This window comes from Prunus dulcis, chromosome 1 (assembly GCF_902201215.1).
Source record: "Prunus dulcis chromosome 1, ALMONDv2, whole genome shotgun sequence".
Classification (NCBI taxonomy): Eukaryota; Viridiplantae; Streptophyta; class Magnoliopsida; order Rosales; family Rosaceae; genus Prunus; species Prunus dulcis.
Window position 1 is genome coordinate 38143488 of NC_047650.1, and position 22568 is coordinate 38166055.

Here is a 22568-nt window from a genome sequence, read left to right on the forward strand (position 1 = left end):
AGAAAGAGAGAAGAAAGTTTAACAATTCGATTATGGTTATTGCAATTTCAATTTTATTGGATACTCTATTTATTTCATCATATCTGATTAGTCTTCTTTCATCGAAATCCATAGCAAATAGTTCGGAATTCAAAATTAATCTTTTATCATTGGTGGAATTCATAATATTAAGCAAAAATTATGGGGGACAAAACACAAGTCCTTGCCAAAGCGAAAAAAAAAAAAGAGAAGCGGAATTGAAATTAAAATATGAAATCAAGCAATTTTGCGTACTTTTTCCACTCCCTCTCCGCATAAACGCAAACCAGAGCCATTTTTGTTGGGTTCTCTGCCTCTACGTGTTCCTCATCCAATCGGAAAAGGTATGATCTTCCCTAAGAAGAATCGCTCTGCTTTTTTCTGTTCAATTTTATTAGTTGATTTTATCCGTAATAGTTGTCTTTGATTTTGCTGGATAGGTTGCCATTTCGAGCTCTGAGTAAACCCTAGCACACAGATCAGCAGCAAGTAGAAGAGATTCGCGCATTTCACCATGGATTCAGCAGCTCGACGAACCAGTGGAGGCGTATTCGAAGGGCTTTACAGGGTCATTATGCGCCGTAACTCCGTCTATGTCACATTCGTCATCGCCGGCGCTTTCCTCGGTGAGCGGGTGAGACTCAGAACTTAGATTAGGGCTACTTCACTGGTTCTGACGTTTTAGTTTTTCGTCTTCTGTTATCTTTATTTTGGTCATTAGCTGTTTGGTTGCTAAGAAAGTCTTAAGGAAATGAAATTTGCTTAGATTTGCGATTTGGTCATTTTGGTGTTGTTGCGAGCTCAGAAATTATAATTTGGTCTATGGATTTTTTGAACCTAAACTGGCCTTGTCATTAAAAGGAGTGATTATTGCAATGTTAGTGAAAAATAGATGAAACTTGATGTTGTTTCTTGTGATTTAGGGTTTCAATGGTTTCATATCTTAATCAAATCCTTGCTTGCTGTGACAGACATAAATTTAAGCTAATACTAAAAAATATATTTGTTTTTAATGTTGTGTTGGTTCCCAAGTTATATGCAATACTCGTAGACATTTGATTTCTGAACTCAATCAAGTTGAGGGTCAAACATTGTGGAATTATAGAAATAGAATCTAGGCTACATACGGAGACTGAGAAGAACTTAGAGTTTTTGGCCCATTTTATGATTTAGGACTGTGATGCGTTGCCCTTTATCAGTTTTTTTTCCCTTTTCAATTTGTTTTGTATTGTTTGCTTCTAATTTTCATTTGGTTTCTTCTCTTCCTCTCCGAACGAAGAACAAATATCGGAAGCTCTGATGTATTTTATTTCTTTTCATTTGCTGGTTTCAGGCCGTGGATTATGGAGTTCATAAGTTGTGGGAGTACAACAATGTTGGGGTATGACAACTATTACAGTTTTTACTCAGCTTTAGCATGTTATACATTTCCTTATTGCACAAATATGTGCTTGATGAATCCAAATATGGGGGATTGAAGAATTATTTGTTTGCATGTATATTTGTGTTATAGTACAGGTTTGATTCGGATATGCGTAATGCATTTACATAGCCTCCCTTCTTTTAGTGCATGTGGGTTTTTCTTCGAAGACAAACTTTTGCCCATGGCCGGAGGTGCTGCATATTGTTAGGTCATATGCGTGTTTGGATGTTAATTGGATTCTTATGAGTCTAATTATAATTGAGATGGTGTTGGATTTGCTTTCCATGTCCTAGACATGTATATTGTATTGCACACACCTTCTATGCATTGAGATTCTTTCTTTGGTAGTAACTGGTTTTCTAAAAAAACAAATTCCCAATATTGAACGTCTGAATTGAATGGTTTCCTTTTTAATGCAGAAACGATACGAGGACATTTCAGTTTTGGGGCAAAGGCCATCGGAAGAATGAGCTATCAACTCTCCTCTTTCATTATTTCATAGTTTTCGTTCTTTTCAAAAGCTGGAGTATGCAATCATGCCCTATATAGAAATTCTTATTTTTGTAATAAAAGTTTGAATGGACCGAACTATTCATCGAACGTGTTCAATTCGATTGGGTGTTTCAAGTGCTGAATCAGTTCTGCATGGCCACATTGGCTCGAACAATGGTTTTCTAAGGTTTTATTCACTTCAGAGTCCAGTATTATTAATTTTCTGGGCTCCGTATTTCCAAATTTTCATAGCAACCCAATAGTTTTTCTGTAAGTAACATCTTGTCTAAAAATTAAAGAAAAAACATATTGTCGTTCTTTTAACCGTACAAAAAAAGAATTCCTCAAAGGGGGTTTTTGTTTTCCTTATACAAGGAAAGCGATAGTTGGGGGGAAGCTTGCACGCACCGTCGGGGTGTGATAATGTCCTTTCAACTGGGCTAGACTCCGGTAAAGTATAACTGGGCTAGACTCCGGTAAAGTACAGTTTGAAACTTCGAGATGAGATTTTAGAACAATTGAATCAAATAAATAGTCCTTTTACGTCATGCCTTTCAAATATGAATAAGGGTTGCCACAAAAGAAATTTTTTTAAAAAAATGTGAGAAAGCCCAATTTGTTTTCTTATACCAACAAAACATATTTCTTTTGCTTTCATGAAAAATATTATTTTTCTGTTACATTTTCATTGATAACTTTAATTAGAAAAATAAAATTGATATCTCCGTTTCCATTGCGTATTATGTGAAAAATATCGCTGTTTTCAGTTAAATATTTTTCCTAAAATTTGACCCATCAGACGCCTGATCTTGCGATTAGTTATCTTGAGAAGGGTGGTTGAATACAATGCTTTTATCCTAGTTGGCATCATTAGGTTGGTAGAAAAAAATAATTTAATTATATCAATTATATAAATAAAAATAATAAATTAAAGGCGGTGAGTTTGCCCTACGCGTACCTTCTCGCACCCAACGCCGCATATAAATTCCATGCTTTCTCTTCTTTCCCTGTCACATAATACGCAAAGCATAAACCATAAGCTCTAGGGTTCTCCATCTCTCTCTCTCCCTCTCCCTCTCTCCGTTTATCAACCAACCCTAAAAGGTACAACCTCTTCTGAGAATCGCTGCGCTTTTTCTTTTCTTTTCGAAATCGTAATCTCATTTGTTGATGATAATTGTTTTTGATTGCTGAGTGTTTGTTCGATCCGAGCTCAAGTCTTATGCTTCTGGATCGGATTTTGAAATATTTACAGATCTGTGGATCTTAGGGTTTATTTTTGTATTATGTTGTCATGTCTGAATGCTATTTGAGACAGATTTATTCAGCGTTGCTTTGATTTGGAATTTTTTTTTTTTCTCACGTTGTGATTTTATTTAATAATTGTTATTGACCTTTGCCCTTGAAATTCTCGGAGTTTTTTTCAGCAATCATTATGAGACCATAGCTGTATTATCTGTATACTTATATGGTATTTTTATCTGTTTGATCTTCTTGAAAGAGACTGTCGCATTTTATATATATTTATGGTGCGAAATCTCTGTCCAGGGATATTGAACTCCTTCTGTTTTCAGTTCGTGGAGGTGCTTGATTACTACAGATATTAGGTTTAGGTTAGTATTGTAAACTTTGTGCGGCTTCGTTGTCCGATTTGTTGTTCTATGTGGATCAGTAATTATAAAAAAATTCAGCCTTTTTGGAATGTGATTTTGTTTTGTTAGCGCTGGTAGGACATTTGTCACATCTTGTTTTGTCAACTTATCATAAATTAATCCCAGCGCTTCTTCTTTTGGCCGGGTGATTTATCATAGGGCTTCAGAGTAAAAAGGAGTATAATGTTTTGTTTGCTTGTGGAATTAATGCTTTGTTTTGTTGTCCATCTAGAACTACCAACGATATATCAGCCTTGTTATTTTGAGATAGTTTAGGACAGTTTTTTTCGATTATAAACTGTTGGACACATGATCTTGTTTTCACCATTTATATTGATTTCATGAGTGTTATCTTACTCTTAACCTGTTGCTAAATAGCTATTTCATTTGATTGAAGGAAATTGGCAGTTCAGTCTGCTACATCTGCAGTTTGTCAAAGTGGAGTGTGTGACGTCTATAACTTATTTTATGTCTGAACGGGCCACTCTCTTTTTGTCGTCGATTGGATTACTCGGTGAATATTGTCCTACATCTAGAAAAAAGAGCAGAGCTGCTGCTGTTGAATTTGGATGCATGCATTTTGGATTATTAGAGGAGAATTACACACATTTCCTTGGTTGCCGGTTTATGCAACCTTTTCCAATTGCAAGGAAGTTGTCTGGTAGAGGAGGATTTCTTGTTTCCGGAGACAATACCATTCTGATATAATCCATCATCTTTGTCACACCCTTAAGGATGGCTCTACAAAACATTGGTGCTTCAAACCGTGATGATGCCTTCTACAGGTATAAGATGCCACGGATGATTACTAAGATTGAAGGCAGAGGAAATGGCATCAAGACCAATGTGGTCAACATGGTTGATATTGCAAAGGCCTTGGCCAGACCTGCTTCTTATACTACTAAGTATTTTGGCTGTGAGCTTGGAGCTCAATCGAAATTTGATGAGAAGACTGGGACTTCCCATGTGAATGGCGCTCATGACACTGCGAAGCTTGCTGGACTTCTCGAGAACTTCATTAAGAAATATGTGCAATGCTACGGTTGTGGGAATCCTGAAACTGAAATAATTATCACTAAGACACAGATGCTCAATCTCAAATGTGCCGCATGTGGTTTTGTGTCTGATGTTGATATGAGGGACAAGCTTACAACTTTTATCCTCAAGAACCCTCCAGAGCAGAAGAAGACAGCTAAAGAAAAGAAAGCCTTGAGGAGGGCTGACAAAGAGCAGCTTAAGGAAGGGGAAGCTGCTGATGAGGAGCAAAAGAAGCTTAAGAAGGAGGCGGCAAAGAAGAAGGCAACAACTGGTTCTAAAACATCAAGCAAGAAGAAACCCTCTGGTTCTGATGAGGATCGCTCCCCCACCCACAGCCAGGGAGATGAGAATGACCAAGCTGCTGAAGATGACGATGATGATGTCCAGTGGCAGACAGACACTTCCTTGGAGGCTGCTCGGAAGCGAATCCAGGAGCAGTTGAGTGCAGTTACTGCTGATATGGTCATGCTTTCTACCACTGAAGAGCAAAATCCTGAGACCAGGACCCATCAGAATGGTGCTGATAAAAATACACATGGAAGGCTCGTTAATGAGATAAAACAATGCCTGCAAAAGGGGACTTCTGCTGCCCAGTTTAAATCCTTTTTGGTTACTCTTTCTGGTACGCCTCAAGAAATTATGGATGCCTTGCTTGAAGCTCTTTTCGAAGGCCTTGGAAAAGGGTTTTCTAAGGAGGTTTCTAAGAAGAAAAACTACCTGGCTGCAGCAACCCAGGTGGAGGGGTCCCAGATGGTTCTATTGAAAGCTATTGAGTCTTTCATTGGGAAGGCAAACCCTGATGCTGCAAAGGAAGTGGCTTTGGTCCTGAAATCACTGTATGACGTTGATGTGCTGGAAGAGGAATTCATTATGAAGTGGTACCAGCAGGGCTTAGGCGGCATGAACAAAAGCTCTTTGATCTGGAAGAATGCCAAGCCCTTCATCGAATGGCTCCAGAGTGCTGAGTCGGAGACAGAGGAAGAGTGAGTGAGGTGGGATTTTTCTCTTATATCGGTATTTTTAAATCAGTATGACACTGTTAAGAGTATTAGTTGTGTGTGTCTTGGAATAAAGGGGAGTCACTGGACCTTCCTGTATTCTCACCCTCTTCTTTGCTTTGCTGTTGTTATATTTGGCTTTTGTTTTGGTGGTGTTTGTCTGTTTGATGACCAACTATTATTCTGTCAAGGGATATTGGTTTTCTTTTATGAGGTTTGGTTAATGCATTTATCTTATATGTGGTATTTTCTTTTTGGCCTTTTGCGCGTGAATTTTGGTCGAAATGATGGTAAATTGTGCACTTCTGAGAGTTTTCGGCACCACTTTATGAGTGTTTCCGTGTCAGAAAAGTGTTTTCTGGAGAAACAACTAGTGCTTCCAATCATTCTGCTTCTTATTCCTGAAGAAATGTTGCTATGTAACTAGGGCCTTTTTTAAATAAAAAATCTTTGCTCGAGTCTTCTTAAATAAAGGGAACTACAGAGGAAAGAGAACGCTCTTCTGGCTACGGTTAATTTGTTATTATATTTGAAGGGTTTGGAGTTTATTTTGGAAACTCTTTTCTTTTCCATCTGCAAAACATCATGGTATTCGACACTTAATTATGTGATGTTTGAATATGCGGTGACAACGTTACTGTATTGTCCAATTGTTCTACCCTTAAAAGCAATGCTAAGTTAGCAAAAGACTTATTAGTGCAGTAGTTTGAATTAATTGCTCTTCTTAGGAAAGGTTCGAGTCATAACATGTGTGTGAGTTAAGTATGTTATAGTCCCTCTCAATAGGAAATGTCTTGGAAAAAAAACATTGCTAAGTTAAACTAAAACAATCTCCCACTTAAGTGCGAAGCCCAAATCATTCAAAGGCTAAAAAAAATGATGCTAAGTTGCAAGAATTCTATATTGGGGGTCTTATATATGTTCATTAGGTGAGGTCTTATATTTTAATCGTTGAATTAAATTAGATAGCCGTTGGATGAAAGTGATAGTCTGATCCATGGGTTAAAAATTGATCAAACGGTTAAAAGATATGACTTCACATAAGAGCATCCACAATCATGCTATAACTCTTTTTTAATTGGTCAATTTCTATTCAAAAATAATTAATAAAACTACTCTTACCACATTTGTATACCACATCCTTACACCATCTTATGTGGCAGTTGAGGTGGACAGTCACATCAATTAAAATTATTTGATATTTTCTTTTCTTTTATGATTTATACCAATATTTGTTTTTTCTAATTGTCTTAATTAAAATACACTACATTGATTTAATTGGTGTGACATATAATATGGACATGTCACATCATGTAGTACAAAAATGTGGGATAAAAATGTGGTAAATGTAGCATTACTCAAAAATAATATAAAAAATAGTTAGCATTAAATTATAGGGAGCCACTAGGAGTTCTTTCTCTCTCCTCAGATTTAGGAGCTCATAGAAGTCTCCTTATTTTAGGAGGTGGATAGGGAGCATGGTTGAAGTTGTATTTTTTCCATTTCTCCCTAAATTTTGTCTGAGGAGGTGGTTTAGAAAGACCATTGTGGATGCTCTAAGGCCCTGTTTGGTTCACGGAACGAATTTAAGGGGAAATCATTTCCCATGTCTTGGCCATGTCATTTCCCAAGACATGAAAAATGGAAGATTTTTTTCCCACGTTTGGTAATGCTGAGAAAGTAACCGAAACACTTTATTTCCTTTCCCATGTTTGTTTTGAGGAGAAATGGAAAACAAAGTTTGTATAAATTTTCAATTATACCTATGTTAAATCAAATAAAAAAATAATGTATTTAATGATATATTGTAATTCTGGTCATGAAAAATGTTTATTTAATATTGGCTCATTTTCCCAAACTTTTTCATGATGAGGGAAAACAAAACCCAAGTTGGGAGGATGACATCACTTTCCCCATACTTTCCCATGTCCCAGGCAACGATTTCCCATGCTTGGAATTACCAAACATGGAAAAACAATTAATTTTCCATCTCCAAATCTCCTTTCCCATGGATCAAACGGGACCTAAAAGCCATATATAATACCCCTCTCTATAGTTAAACTAAAACAATCTCCAGCTAAAGTGCAAAGCCCAAATCAAGGCTTCTTTTGACAAACATGAATAATTATTTATCCCATGGGCCAATAATAGTAGGGGTTTATTTTGTTTTTGGTCTGAATAATAATAGTAAGGGGTTTTGTTTTGCCAAAGTTTGAAATGGGTTGGGTGGAAAATTGACACGCATGACTATTTGGGACCACATCAAAGATTTGAGCCAATCTAACTAGCACCGTGTTGATAGGCTCCCATAATTACTTAGGAACACACTAAAAATCTGAGTCAAAAATCTAGCACCCTAAACCCTAAATCTGAGCCAATCCAACCAGTACTACATTTGTTGGAAAATAGAAGAAGATGAAACACTAAGGATAATGTATAGTTTAAATTCACAATCCAATTACTTGTCTGACAAAATAAACACATCCGACAAAATAAACACATCCGTATCAAATAATTTTCTTGCTTTGGACTTTGGTTTTGCATTTGGTCTAATTGGAGTTGTTAAGAGCTCTTATTGTCAAAATCATCAAGAAGACAAGACGCAATGCCTGGTTAAAAATAAATTATATTCTTTAATCCAATAACTCCCCCAAGTTCCGAAAAGAGTTTAGTAATATATTATGCTTCTTAACACCAAGTTTTCAAAACTAAGTACATAAACTAATCTCAAAATGTGCTTCTTAAACTTCATCACACTTCCCTTTTTTTTATAGGTCGATGTGGACTGGTCACCTACCTTTGTTAAAACCTTAGTTTTATTTTGTTTCTTATGATTTTGTTTTTTTGCTCGATTAGGGTCAACTTTTTGTCTGCAGCTACAAGATACCAACAATGACAGTCATGTCATTGTACATAACAAAACAAGGACAACAAATTGGCACTTGTGTCACGACAACACACTAGTCCAAAGTCAAAAATAAAATAAATTGGGATTTTAATAATAAATTATGCTAAAACTAGTAATAATCTAAAGTTATATAAAACCCATTTATTTGAATAATTGATGTGACAATTTGTAAAAGAATTTATTTTTCTTGTAAATTGTAGTGCCAAAGAGATGACAAGCTGTGTCCACATTCTAGACAAGGTCTTCGTTTCATAATGCCTTTTGTCTTTTACTTTTATTTATTACTTTTGGTTTCTTTTACCATCATCAACGCCCTTTTTTTTTCTTTTGAATTGGACTATTTGTGACCAATTACAATACTTTATGTGTCATAATTCAAAATGGATTTAGAGAGATAAATAAAACAAAGAGTCCTTTATCAATTGAAACTCAAATTTTTAGAATTTCGCATGGAAGATATATTTTATTTTGTAAGTTAACAAGGCTCCGATATTATTATTCAGGACATCTTATCAAGTAATTATTGTAGTTGAGACCAAACTTTATGATAATTATGTAATTGAGCTTTATTATCGATGAAGTTGGAGAAATTATAGAATGATACTGTATCACCACGTCAGCTGGTGATACTTCCACTCAAAACTACCACATGTATTTTTAAATTCATGAAACAAACATTACAAAGAAGATTCTCAAGGGATATTTACACTTCTCAAAAATTCTTTTTATTATAGAATTGGGAGACTTTTGAAAAACCCAAAGGAGAGAGAAATTTTTTAAAAGAAGCCAAAATGGACAAAATTGCCTTTATTTATTTTTGGATTTCCTAAGGCATCCTTTACATTTGCATGCCTTTGATTTGAAAGACAAGAGGTTTTTCTGTCTTTTTTGAAAAAGTTTTGACTTTTTCCAAAAGTGAAAGTTTTTTTGTGGCTAAAACCTAAATTTACTTATATTTATTTCATCAGGTTGGGATTCAATTTTTTATATATATAGTTTATGATATATCTTAACATCACTTGAACCCTACATTATCTCATTGACAGTGTTTATCTCACAACAATTTTACAACACTACATATTTGTTTTTGTTTTTGAAAAAAAAAAGAGAAAAAAAAGGAAATAAACAAAATTGGGGTGAATATTGGGTGTAGAGAGTCCTGTCTGTACATAACAAATCAACAAATGAAATGACGACCGCGACAGCCAGGCATGAAAATCCGGTCCGTGCCTTCGCTACCCAAACACAAAACACCAAGTCGTCGTATTTTTCAAAAATTTCGGAAAAAGCGACAGCAAAACTTAAATTTAACCTAAAACCAAAAAATCCCAACCCAAAAAAAAAAAAAAATATCTTAACAACCTCTGATTTCGTTGACTTCAAAATATTGTCAGGGACAATAAAATTCATTCACTGAGCCACAGCAAATACTGCTGCGATTCTCAAGTACAACATGATGTCACTGAGACTGTGAGAAACTGAGAGAGAGAGAGAGAGAGAGGTCCTATGAGATCTCTAATTTTTGGCAGCTCCCATTGAATGAAGAATTTATTTTGCCTGATCCAGTTAAATGCAACAAGTCGTGGAGACATTGATTTGTATGGAAGGAAATCTTTCCTCATCAAATAGAGTATGATACATTTAAACTAATCATCTTTGATTATTAGTTATAATTTATTTTGTACCTACTAAAATACATAATGAATTGAGTGTTTTTAAAGTGAAACAGTGTGACAATCAAACATATTCGACATCTTTAAAAACACTCGACTTCCGTGTATTTCTTGTCAAAAATTATTCGCACACAATCTAACAATTCTCCTAACATTTTTGCTTAGTTGGGACAGTAAATTCAATTCTGTTACATGATATGTAAATATGTGAGGAAATAATACTCAAATTGAGAAATTTGCTGATTGGGCGAAGTTTAAACGACATAACAAACATAGTGCTTGAGAGAGAGAGAGAGAGAGAGAGAGAGAGTGGTGCATGGTGTAGTTAGTTGGACTTGGGCAGTTACGTTTTGGTGGGGAGGGCAACAGTGTAATATTGTGACAACTAATTTACCCAAATAATAATACTTTAATATTATTTATTTATTTATCTCCCATAATTCCATTTCCCTTGTGTTTTGCTTGCGTGCCCGTTCTCCGACCCCAAGACGAAGACGGCACTCTCTCTCTCTCTCTCTCTCTCTCTCTCTCTCTCTCCTCTTTCTCTCGCTTTCAACTTCTGTCACACAACCTGAGGCAAATCAGACACTAAAACACACACACACTTTTCAATTTCTCTCTCTCTCTTCTCTGAAATCAAAATCCCTAACCCCAAAATGCCTCCTGCGCCTCATCCGCCGCCGCATCACCACCCTCACTCTCACTCTCACTCTCCCCACCGTCCGATCGACCCCAAAATCTGGCGAGCCTGTGCCGGAAACTCCGTACAAATTCCCATTCTCCATTCTAGGGTTTACTACTTCCCTCAAGGCCACCTCGAGCAATCCTCCTCCTCCGCCCCTCTCCTCCTCTCCCCTCTCGTCCTCTCCAAGCCTCTCATTCTCTGCCGCATCTCCGCCGTCCATTTCCTCGCCGATCCCACAACCGATGAGGTCTTCGCCAAGCTCCTTCTCCTCCCCATCCCAAACCACGAACCCACCAATCGCCACGAGCCGCCGAACGATGACGTATTTGACGACGCCGACGAGACCGATAAGGTCGTTTCGTTCGCGAAGATCCTCACTCCTTCGGACGCCAACAATGGCGGTGGCTTCTCCGTCCCGAGGTTCTGCGCCGACTCCATCTTCCCTGCGCTTAACTACCAGGCCGAGCCGCCGGTCCAGACGCTCTCCGTCACCGACCTCCACGGCGTCGTTTGGGATTTTCGCCATATTTACAGGGGAACTCCGAGGCGGCACTTGCTCACCACCGGCTGGAGCAAGTTCGTCAACCACAAGATGCTCGTCGCCGGCGACTCCGTCGTTTTCATGAGGAACTCGAGAGGCGAGATGTTCGTGGGTGTTCGTCGCGCAGTCAGGTCCACCGTGAGCTCTGACTGCGCTTCCAGGTGGAGCTCTCACATTGGTGGCGGAGCGACGACCACAATGAGGCTGAAGACAGAGGATCAGGAAGGTTCTGGAAGGAAGGTGATGTCGGCAGAGGCCGTGGTAGGGGCGGCGGAGATGGCGGCGGCGGGAAGGCCGTTCGAGGTGGTGTACTATCCGAAAGCGGGGTGGTCAGACTTTGTGGTGAAGGCCGAGGTGGTGGAGAAGGCTTTAAATGTATTTTGGTCTGCCGGGATGAGAGTGAAGATGTCCGTGGAGACCGAGGATTCGTCCAGGATGACTTGGTTTCAGGGCACCTTGTCGTCGGTATCGATCCCAGACAATGGGCCTTGGCAGCGCTCCCCATGGCGTATGCTTCAGGTATTGATTCTTCAGCTTTTGGTCTCACTTGTTTTGAGTTTTATTTAATTGTTATTAGCTTCTCAGTGAAGTAGGCGTAAGAAATTCATCTTCTTGTTTATATGAAACAGTTTTCTGTGATCCATCCAATTGGGTATAGGTTTGCATACATGTCACTATCTGCAGGGTGCTAACCCACCCTCTTTGAATTGGAACATGTCATGGTAGTTTATATTTGTGGAACTGCATTAGAAAGCAGATATTGTACATAATTTTGAATAAACATTCAATATTTTATTTGGTTCTGACTCGATCAGATGGCTTTTGGGATGTGTTGACAGATTTATGTTTTAGTTTATCCCAGAAGATTTCCTGTTGAATTCTATTCCTGTATAATTGCTGGCATTGATTAGTGAGATAATGATTTTCAATGAAGCAATGCCTCCTAAATATTCTGCCATGCGTTGCTTGTCCTAAATGACTTATAATAGGTTAATCTAATTTATATTGCATTTTAATTGTGGGAGTAGAAGTTGAAATGAAAGAGCAGTTGATCTGTATTTTGGTTGAGGTGGGTGCATAATTTCTTTATATCATATGACACCAACTTTCCTGTAGACTTGTCTTCTGTTCAAATACATGATATCAATTAGGTTGAAATTCATTGACTTATATTTCTTTTGCAGCAGAATAAAGGGGAAAATTGAAATAAGCTTTTTGGTGTTGCCAAACTTACTGTTATGAAAAGAAATACCATGTCAGTATAATTTGATTCAGGTTGTGGATTGTTAAGTATCTATAGAATTGTGTTGAGACTATGCTCTTTCAAAAAGTAGCCAGGGTCGTAGCCATTGCCAAATTATTGTAAACTGTGATCTTTTATTGCCCTTTTATGTTTGCGGTTTAGCAAACCACAATTTCTGTGCTTCACACCAAATAGATAAAGAGCACAACCTATCATATCAGGCATAAAAACACTATAAATACACACACATGCACGGAGGGAGAGGGAGAGAGAAGTGCTTGTATTTTCATATTAAAATTTTATGCAGAAATCACATAATAATATTAATCATTTTCTACATTTTGTTACATTCTGAATTTATTGCATTTAGCAATCTTATTTTCTCTCCACTTGGACTGATGTTGAGTTTTATAGTTTTTGCCAAGAGACATTTTAAAATAATTAATGACCCCTCCATTATAGGTTACTTGGGATGAACCTGAAGTTCTGCAGAATGCTAAGAGGGTGAGCCCATGGCAAGTTGACTATGTTGCATCAACACCTTCAATTCATACTGCATTTCCCCCCGCAAAGAGATTCAGAGCTCCTATGAGTCCTGGGCTGCTGACCAATGCAGAGGAAGAGTTCTTCTTTCCTGTGCCAGGAGCACCTAATTCAACAATGGGGCAATTGAATGCATCCTTGTTGAACTATAACACTTTTCCTGCTGGCATGCAGGGAGCCAGGCAAGATCTATACTGTGTATCTAATCTATCCCACTTGTTAAGTGAGAACACTCCTCAGATGTGCCCTTACAATTCCTTTGGCAACAATGTGGTGCCAAAGTTGAAGAGGGTGTCTACTGAGTTGAACATTGGCAGTTCACAGTCTGATGAATTATCACTAGATAGCCAGAGTAGTGTGCATTCCTTTGGCACGGAACTGGATGGAAACCGGTACTGCAATTCAACAAAGGTTGGCAGAAGTTCGTTTCAACTGTTTGGTAAGATTATTCATATGAACCAGCCTGTTGAAGGTGGTTTTGATGATGTTGGCTGCACTGAGGACAATGGCAATAAAGGGTACAATGCAACTGAAGGTGTGAACAACCAACTGGATCTTTCTTATTCCAAACTGCTTGAAAGGCTTGATGTTCAATATCAAAGAGCCTCAGCTGTTGAAGCTTGTTCTTTGTGAGCTACTGGTGGCTGCTACAACAAAAGTTTCTGTACGGGTAATCTCTTCTCGCTGAATTGAATTCAGTTGTCAATTCAAACAACATGTACCTTATGACCGATTTTATATCTGACATGCTTCAGTCATGCGGTCATAAGTTTTGAATCCTTACTCCTGTTATTGGATTTACATGCATAAATCCTGTTTTTCCACTCCGTTTGGCAGTGCTGTGTACCTAATTTTCTTCATGTAGCTTTAACACTATTTACATCGATAACAATGCCGAACAATTTTCTTTCCATAGTTCCGTCGCATTTTCTTGGGTTTAGGAGGATGACACCGTTTGGATCATTTTCTTGGGTTAAATTTTGTTGTATACAGTGTTCAAGATGGGAAAAAGAGTACAATTCAGGATCTTGTCTGGTGTTGTCTTTTGCCTCTCTATAGCTAGATATCATATTAAAAATTTCTTTTAATTTAAACTCAACTCCATTGTGGAATATCAACTTCCAAGATTGAATCACATAAGCTTTTAAGAGGAAAAAAAAAGAGATTGCTTTGGGTATTGGGTTATCACAACATTAGCTAGAGCCTGTAAATTAAGCATTATATGCACCATCTGTCTTCCTTAGCATTTGAATCTCCAGCCACAACGAACTGTCAGTTAAGCTTCTCTGGCAAAACTTTAGCCAACTGACTTAACTGATCTGAACATATTGTTTATTTCAAAACTGGGGTTCTTACTGGTTTTAGTCGGTGCAACCTGAAGCTTAGATGCCTTATTCATCCTCATATGTGAATCTTTGTTTACATAAATGTTGAGCTGAGATGTCTTAGAAACACACCTAGTAGAAGAAATGGGGTAAAATAAACCATCTTAGTGTGAAATAGATACTGCCTTTATTATAACTCTGTCCAATTTTTAATTTTTTTTAAACAGGGGATTATAAAATGAATTCCTCACCTGATACTCGGTATTCTGTATTTTTTCGCAGGCGCTCAAGGCCGGCAGGAAACTGACTAGTCTGACTGTTGCAGTAGCTATATATGTGTATTCTGGTTATTTTAGTTTGTGGTGTTAGACGTTGAAACAATCTTGTAGACTTGGTTTTCCATGTTCAAAATCAAGCTATTAATGCTAAATGTTTATGATTCAGATTTCGTGCTCATTGTTTCTACTAAACAAGGATTTATCTCATTATATGTAATTGTGGTGGTTCGTCATTCAATCCCATTTCTGGTTTTCGTATTAAAGAAGTGACCAGGAAAAGTTGGTTTTGTCTCACTCTTTGGTGGTTGTTGGAGATCAGAGACTCGGCCCAATTTGTGGTCCAAACAAAAACGGTGTACGTTCATTGGCTTTTGAAATATACTTGGTCATCAATGAGCTTGAGTTCTCATTTCAATGTTTATGAAATGAGTTACTTGTGTGCTGTGTTGTGTTAAGAGAGTAGTATTCTTATAATGAATTGGTTATTATTTGTTTGGGACCTACGATTGTTTGCTATGCAAGCATTTAATCGACTTACTAACCGTCTAAATAATGGATGATCTTATTTGTAAGTTTTCTGCGACTTTATATATGAATTTGAAATAAACTTTAAGGTTTTATATAATTAACCCAAAATAGCAAGAGTAGTGTTCGAATATTCCGATCTCAATATCGGAGATCCCTTGAGGGTGTTAATAGAATCTTCTAGAAAAGTATGGATGCTTCAGCCCGAAAGAGTGATGGGTCTTCAAGCCCATATTCAGGCATGTAATTAAACACGTACACCCAGTGGTGGACTAGAAGCGTGCCCATTGTTCGTCCCCAGTAACAATAAACCAGACTTGGTCTGAATTGTGATTCTTTTGTTTCTTCTTTTGAAAAAAAAGCGTTTAATGGCGAATTCGTTGTTTCTCCCAAACCACAGTTTCATAGCTCCCCCTCGCCTCTCTGCTTCCTTGTCCTCAAAATCCTCCAAACCCCTACCTCTTCCCCGTCTAGGGTTTTCTCTCAACAACTCTTCCTCTATTATTAGTCAGAGCAGCAGCAGCAGCAGCAGAAGCGGAAGCATAAGCAGAAGCAGGCGTGCCTCTTCCTTCAAATCTCATCTAGCTCCCCGAGACTCCGTTCCCCCAGTAAGTACGCTTTTCTTCATTCTCTCTAGTTTCTTGTTTTCAATTTTTGTTTATATTATTTGCCTTATTCATCTCTTAATTAGGGGAAATTTTCCAAATTGTTATGTGCTACATAAAATTAATGGTGATGGACTCATGGGTCCAATGGTTTTGCAGGATTTGAAATCATAGTATGATGGCATTTGATTTCATAGGTATAGTGTAAATGTGCAACAACTTTTCTGGATGTTTTGTTTGAAATGAAAGAAGCATGAGCCGTTAATTCTAGTTACTTTGCTTCCAGTCAAACAATCAAGCATTTCCTTTGGACTTGTGTATGTTAAGGCAGTTCTAAGGGCTTGTTTAAACTCCAATCCTGTTTGAAATGTTCTCTCTCCTTGTTCTAAATTTTCTTTTTGAAGTCTAAGAATTTACTTCTTCCATATTTATCTCAGTAATTTAACCAAGTCTCTAATTTTCAGTTGTCAACAGACTCACACTCTTCAAACTTAAATGTGTATACTTAATTTCTCGTTATTTGGTTGTTCCTGTATGTAGTTATCTGTATTTAGATTGTTAATCTTATATATGTACTTTATGTCTAGACGAATGCCAAAGAGGATCGTACTCAGAGTAATGTAGAAGCTTCGGAAAGTGGAGCAGATCAACACCATTTGCCCCGTTTGGGGACCCTCCTTCAAGTTTACAAGGAAGCTATATTTAACGGAGATAAAGAAACTGTATCAGAAGTTGAGGCCAAGATAGCAATACTTGAAAATGAGAAGAATAAATTAGTCAAGAAAGTATCTTCCTCGTCAGCAGAGATAACATCTGGGAAGGAGAAATTTATCCGCTTGCAAGCAGATTTTGATAATTGTAGAAAAAGATTTGAGAAGGAGAGACTTAGGGTAAGGACGGATGCCCAAGGAGAAGTTATTGAGAGTCTTTTGACCATGGTTGACAATTTTGAGAGAGCCAAACAATACATTAAACCCGAGACTGACAAGGAAAAAAAGATTGATGCAAGTTACCAAGGTATATACAAGCAATTGGTGGAGACTATGAAGAGCTTGCATGTGGCTGTCGTGCCAACTGTGGGAAAGTCTTTTGATCCTTCGGTAAGTGAAGGTGTTTAAGATTACTTGGTTCAATGTATACTCTAAATATTTAATTTTACCTTTTTGCTGACTGGCTTTTCATGCTTCTTTCTTCGGTCAAACACATTCTAAAGTTAAAGAGATCTTAAAATTGAATCCTGATTTTGTTTACCTTTCAAGGATTTAATATGATATATTTTCTTGGGTCCAAATGATGAAAAATTATTATTCGATCTTTGGAAGGATGTTTGAGGTAGGATGTGCACATTAGCTCTATGCAAATTTGTATGATTCTTATCTTTCCCTCCTCCAGTTTACCCAAGGGTGGATGAATTACTTTTGGTGGGGCAATAAGCCCCTTGCATTTCGTCTGTCCTCTCCTTTCTACCAATCTTTCATTCTACTCTTTTTCCCCTCTCCCTTGCGGACTTACTGTCAGTAGTTTATTGTTTGTTTTACATAGAGTAGGAGCACTCTTGTACTGTAATTTTTGTGTGCGCACTTCAGTATAAAATCTGGGACTGATGCATTCAACTGTTTTAATTCGGAAAAGATTGGGACAAATGTTAATATGCATTTGAAGGCCTCAATACTTGCTCTAAGTTTTGGGTATTTTCCAGTATCCTTTATCTTTTGGGACCTCTCACTATTGCCCAAGGGCTGATCAAATTGTGGATGGTTAAGCTTTCATACAAAACTGCCACATGGATACAGGAGTGTGGAACACTTGTGCATTCTCGTCTGATTCAAATTTCCAGGGCCTTCAGTGAAAATTCTTCCTTTGTGTGTCTACAGTATGCATCTACCTGGTAGGAGATTACCCTGTTGAGCAGCATTTTCTTGAATTCATTATTAGCTATTTGTTATTGATACCAGTTATGGTAACTTGGATGTATCAGCCTTTGAATGGTGCATGTAGCTTGATTATTTTCCCACTAGTCCATCTGTCCAAAATTGGCCTTGACTCTGCTCCCTGTTGTATGTTTTGCTTCTTATTGATTTAGGCTTCTATGGCTTGATATCTTTTTTGGTAGAAGATGCAATATTTGTCTGTATCCTGAACCTCAATGATGACTATCAGGAAGGTTTGTAAACTAGGGTGGTCATGTAAACTGATATGCGAATCTTTTTAGTTTTGCCATCTCTGCAACTTGATAAATGTTCCCACGCCATTGTTTTAAGTTTTCAACTTTCTGTTACAGCTACATGAAGCTGTGGCACGTGAAGAGTCTCAAGAATTCAAGGAAGGGATTATAATTCAGGAAATCCGCCGTGGCTTTTTACTTGAAGGTCGGCTTCTAAGACCAGCAATGGTTAAAGTCTCAACAGGGCCTGGCAGTAAGAAAGCCCCCGTGGCCACTGAGAAATCATCTGGGTTGCCAGCAACAGCTGCCGGGGTGGAGAAATGATAAGTTTTCTACCTGAACCTTTATTAGATGTAAGGACATATCTGCTTTCATCAGTCAATCGGGCATTTCTTACATATGGCTTCTGTTGTTCGCAAGTTTCCAAGGTATAAAAATTCACTTTCAATTGTGACACGCACATGGGGATACTATACTTTTGTTTAACAAGAAAGCAGACTCATTATTTGTAATTCTGAGAATGTTCATGTTATGACCCACCTGGTTCTTTATAAGAAAAGGAAAGTGCAGCTCATTGAGTTGATGATCATGACTGTATACGCCCACACATGGATTGTTTATGTGTTAAATTTCCTGATTGTGACAATATTATAAGTTATAAATTCATTTGCAAATCCATATATTTAATTGATAGTTGAGGGGTTGAAGCTTTAGAGTTTAATATATTTAAAGAACATAGCCTGTACTTTTCCTTTCTTTGATGAAATGAATATAGCCTATATAAGGAAGAATGATAAATACTTTTTTTCTTTCTTTCTTTTGTTGGTAGAAATTCTGATTGCCATAAAGCTGCTATGAAATTATTTTTATTCAATTATTGTTGTTTTTCATACAATGATAGTCTAAATTACTCTATTGTTGTTAGATTCCCTCGAAAATCTTATTGTTGAGTTAAGGAAGAAATGAAAATGATATAAAACCTCTCGGACGGAATAAAACTTCAAATATTATTGCAGCGGCACACACTTTTATGTTTCTCAAAGTTCAAATATCATAACTAAACAAATACTTAATTTGAAATAAAAATTCCCCAAACTAAAAACTTATGTGTAAATCGTCCAAAATTTAAAGGAAAGCTTTATAAAACCCCTTCGTTGTTAGCCAACTTGGATTGTCAAAAATACCAGAAAATCTTCACGTCAGGATCTTCGTCTAGTGCTTGGAAGTGGTACAAAGAGTGATTCCCAAACTCTGACGCAGCAAACAAAAACCCAGATTTTAACACACATTGAAGTTATAACTAGAATTGTATCAAAATATTTGATCTTCAGTTTTCAGAAATTAGGCGAGTATAGCCGGGCGGCTATACTATTACTTTAAAAAAATTCAAAAAAAAAAGTACTGCCGCGCGGCTAAACTATATATCACCTAGGGGTCACTTTTCAAAATGGTAAAGCCGGGCGGCGATACTATTATTTTTTTAAATTGCAAAAAAAGGAGTAACGCCGAACGGCTATATTTTATATATATATATATATATATATATAAAAGACGCTCCCAGGTTCCACGTGTCAACAAGTTAAGCTGCGGCTATACTATTTTTTTAAAAAATATTATAAAAAACATGCACAGCCGCACGGCTACACTATTTCGTAAAAAAAAATTATAAAAAAAATCAATATAAGGACTCGCCCAGCTTCTATGCCCCACATATCAAAACCGTAAAGCTGCGCGGCTATACTATTTTTAAAAAAATTGAAAAAAATGAGTATAGCCAATCACTATACGACCTTTTTTTAAAAAAAAAATTAGGAAAAAACTGCGTATAGCCGTGCGGCTATACTATTTAAAAAAATATATATATATTATTTTTATTCAATAATATGTGAGAATTATGTGTATAATACTTGAATTTTGTGTCTTATTAAATTTTTGTAAAAAAATACATGTATTAAGCATGAGAAATACGTGTGTGATGTATAATACGAGTATTGTATGTTTGCTTTTGAAAAGACATGAAATTTGCCGAGTCTTTAAGACGTTTGCTAAACACGGATGTATTATTAAAAAATACATATGTTCTTCTATAATACATTATTAAACGTGAAAGTGCTAAAATTTTTATATGGGTAATAACTCTGGAAAAGTAAAAAATCAAAAGGGAACAATAGAGACTCGAGTAATTGCCTAAAAGTAATGGATAATGCACTTGGGCTATGGAGAAATTTAATTAAAACACCAAAATGATTTCACAAAAGACTTAATAAATAGAAATTAATTATTTTGTGGATTTTTTCTTTAATTTTTTAATACTAAATAATAATTAAAATATAATTACTAATTAAAATAATTCAAAAATGCTAATATATTACTTAATTACATATATTAAATTAAAGAAGTTGGCTAAAAAACAAAAGTAAAGAATTTTATTTTATTTTATTTTAAAAATGAACCTATCCCGACGAAAGTTCTTCGGAACAATTCTATGCCGGTGAAATATCTAGGATTAAATTTTTTTTATAAACATTATAGCCGAACGCTATACATAATATAATATAAAGGACATGCCTAGTGCCTATGTTTGAAGTGTCAAAACAGTACAGTCGTGCGGCGGTACTATTTTTTTAAAAAAATATATAAAAAGAAGTAAAGCCGAACGGCTATACTATTTCTTATATAAAATTTTAAAAAAAAATCTAGCACCGCCGCGCGGCTATACTATAAAGCCCCGCCCAGCACATATGGGCCACTTGTCAAAACTGTATAGTCGTTCGGCTATATTACTTTTGTTTTTAAAAAAAAAGGCAAAAACGTGTATAGCCAGTCGGCTATACTACTTTTTAAAAAAATTAGGAAAAACTGAGTATAGCCGTTTGGCTATACTATTTTTTTAAATATATATTATTTTTATTCAATAATATGTGAGAATTATGTGTATAAGACGTGAATTTTGTGTGTGTTATAAATATTTGTAAAAAAATATGTGTATTAAATATTAAAAATTCGTGCATACGTGTATAATACGAGTATTGTACGTTTGCTTTTTTAAAAACGTGAACTTTACTGAGTCTTTAAGACGTTTGCAGAACACAGATGTATTATTAAAAAATATGTACGCACGTCTATAATACAAGTATGTATGTACATATTTCTCTGTTTTTTATACACATAATTCTCACATATTATTGAATAAAAAAATATGTATATTTAAAAAAAAAAAATAGTATAGCCGAATGGCTATGCTCAGTTTTGTCCTAAATTTTTTTAAAAAATAGTATAGCGGCCCAGCTATACTCATTTTTCTAAAAAAAATTGTATAGCCGCACGGCTTTACTTTTTTGACACGTGAGAAATACAAAAATTCTCTATTAAAAATACCATCAAATGTCCTTTGATTAATACAAATATTAATAAATATAAAGCAAAAGGGAGAGAATGGTAAAACATTCAAAATACCAGAAAATGCCCTTAGTTAATGTAAACATTAAGTATTGAAATTATTAATTAGATGAGAATAATATGGTAAATTCACACTTTTTTATATTTAAAAAAAATTAAAAGAAAAATAAGATAATGGATCCTATTTTTATGGAATACAACTACCCATTATCTTTTTTAATTCTAAAATAAATTTAAATCTTAAAAAAAAAAAAAAAAAACTCTCGCAGGAGCGGAAGCGCGTGCTAAGTGCCAGTTTGGCATTGCTTATTTGGGGTAATAAGTGATTTTTAAAAAATTTTGAGAAGCCCAACCCGTTTGGTAAACTGTGAGAAAATCACTTATTATTAAAAATTGCTGTGAGAGAAATCTATAAGGGAAAGCAGCTAATGTGGTGCTTTCATTTTCTAATTATGCAGGAATCAGTTTCGAAGAGGCGCTGGGTTTAATGATTATGCGGCAATCATTTTCTGATTATGCGTAAAATCAATACCAACAACACTTTGAACAAAAATTTTACCAAACGCCAAACTGCTTTATCTCACAGCTGATTTCTCTCACAGCAAATTTGATAGCAATTATTTTCACAGCACAGCAATGCCAAACTGACCCTTAGTTATTATTTAAATGAGAATAATATGGTAAATTCAAACTTTTTCCTATTAAAAAAATATAAAATTTAAAACAAAGTCATATAATAGGTCCTATTTTTATGGAACACAACTACCTATTATTATTTTTAATTATAAAATAAACAAAAGAAAAAAAGAAAAAAGAGGCTAGTAAGTTCTAAATTCGAATCTGAATTTTTTTTTAAAAAAAATACAAGCTATAGTCGAAATTACAAGACCAATGCGAGGATTTGAACTTGAGACCACTGGTCTGCAAGTCAATACCCTTTTTCACTAGACTAGACCTCGTCTGTAAATTTGGATATTTCATTGAAAAAAAAACCACTATTGTTGATATTTTTTTTTAAAATATAGAATTTTGTGCATACCATTAGGCCTAACCAAATT

At 36.1% G+C, this 22568-nt stretch overlaps 4 protein-coding genes across 7 annotated transcripts; all 4 read left to right on the forward strand.

Annotated features, from left to right (window-relative positions):
• The first annotated feature begins 190 nt into the window (after nucleotides 1-190).
• LOC117613913 (cytochrome b-c1 complex subunit 9-like) lies at nucleotides 191-2172 on the forward strand. Its single transcript, XM_034342526.1, has 4 exons — nucleotides 191-362; nucleotides 459-652; nucleotides 1352-1399; nucleotides 1861-2172. Exons 2-4 carry the CDS (start codon nucleotides 533-535, stop codon nucleotides 1909-1911), a joined length of 219 nt encoding a protein of 72 aa, XP_034198417.1. The 5' UTR covers nucleotides 191-362; nucleotides 459-532; the 3' UTR covers nucleotides 1912-2172.
• Nucleotides 2173-2905: 733 nt separating this feature from the next.
• LOC117633547 (eukaryotic translation initiation factor 5-like) lies at nucleotides 2906-5871 on the forward strand. The gene is made up of 2 exons (XM_034367192.1): nucleotides 2906-3037; nucleotides 3983-5871. Exon 2 carries the CDS (start codon nucleotides 4321-4323, stop codon nucleotides 5608-5610), a length of 1290 nt encoding a protein of 429 aa, XP_034223083.1. The 5' UTR covers nucleotides 2906-3037; nucleotides 3983-4320; the 3' UTR covers nucleotides 5611-5871.
• A 4858-nt stretch (nucleotides 5872-10729) lies between these two features.
• Nucleotides 10730-15210, forward strand: LOC117616510 (auxin response factor 17). Of its 2 annotated transcripts, none has more exons than XM_034345846.1 (3): nucleotides 10730-11947; nucleotides 13134-13884; nucleotides 14822-15210. In XM_034345846.1, the coding sequence occupies exons 1-2, from the start codon at nucleotides 10859-10861 to the stop codon at nucleotides 13845-13847; spliced, it is 1803 nt and encodes a 600-aa protein (XP_034201737.1). In that variant the 5' UTR covers nucleotides 10730-10858; the 3' UTR covers nucleotides 13848-13884; nucleotides 14822-15210. The 2 variants fall into 2 exon arrangements, with proteins under 2 accessions (XP_034201737.1, XP_034201738.1); XM_034345847.1 differs by having other exon boundaries at nucleotides 13134-13878.
• A 366-nt stretch (nucleotides 15211-15576) lies between these two features.
• On the forward strand, nucleotides 15577-18798 carry LOC117616682 (protein GrpE). Of its 3 annotated transcripts, none has more exons than XR_004584164.1 (4): nucleotides 15577-15950; nucleotides 16535-17047; nucleotides 17647-17835; nucleotides 18229-18344. XR_004584164.1 is itself a non-coding variant. In XM_034346070.1 (3 exons), exons 1-3 carry the CDS (start codon nucleotides 15711-15713, stop codon nucleotides 18433-18435), a joined length of 960 nt encoding a protein of 319 aa, XP_034201961.1. In that variant the 5' UTR covers nucleotides 15581-15710; the 3' UTR covers nucleotides 18436-18798. The 3 variants fall into 3 exon arrangements, 1 of the variants encoding a protein (XP_034201961.1); XR_004584165.1 differs by lacking the exon at nucleotides 18229-18344 and adding an exon at nucleotides 18031-18216; XM_034346070.1 differs by lacking the exon at nucleotides 17647-17835 and having other exon boundaries at nucleotides 15581-15950; nucleotides 18229-18798.
• Nucleotides 18799-22568: the final 3770 nt, after the last annotated feature.

Excerpts from the sequence above, each read along its gene's own strand:
- LOC117633547 (XM_034367192.1), top strand. The coding sequence starts at position 4,321 with ATGGCTCTACAAAACATTGGTGCTTCAAACCGTGATGATGCCTTCTAC.
- LOC117613913 (XM_034342526.1), top strand. The coding sequence starts at position 533 with ATGGATTCAGCAGCTCGACGAACCAGTGGAGGCGTATTCGAAGGGCTT. Across the intron at positions 653-1,351 it reads GCGCTTTCCTCGGTGAGCGG|GCCGTGGATTATGGAGTTCA; the intron begins GTGAGACTCAGA and ends TGCTGGTTTCAG. Across the intron at positions 1,400-1,860 it reads GGGAGTACAACAATGTTGGG|AAACGATACGAGGACATTTC; the intron begins GTATGACAACTA and ends TTTTTAATGCAG.
- LOC117616682 (XM_034346070.1), top strand. The coding sequence starts at position 15,711 with ATGGCGAATTCGTTGTTTCTCCCAAACCACAGTTTCATAGCTCCCCCT. Across the intron at positions 15,951-16,534 it reads CCCGAGACTCCGTTCCCCCA|ACGAATGCCAAAGAGGATCG; the intron begins GTAAGTACGCTT and ends CTTTATGTCTAG. Across the intron at positions 17,048-18,228 it reads GAAAGTCTTTTGATCCTTCG|CTACATGAAGCTGTGGCACG; the intron begins GTAAGTGAAGGT and ends TTTCTGTTACAG.
- LOC117616510 (XM_034345846.1), top strand. The coding sequence starts at position 10,859 with ATGCCTCCTGCGCCTCATCCGCCGCCGCATCACCACCCTCACTCTCAC. Across the intron at positions 11,948-13,133 it reads CCCCATGGCGTATGCTTCAG|GTTACTTGGGATGAACCTGA; the intron begins GTATTGATTCTT and ends CCTCCATTATAG.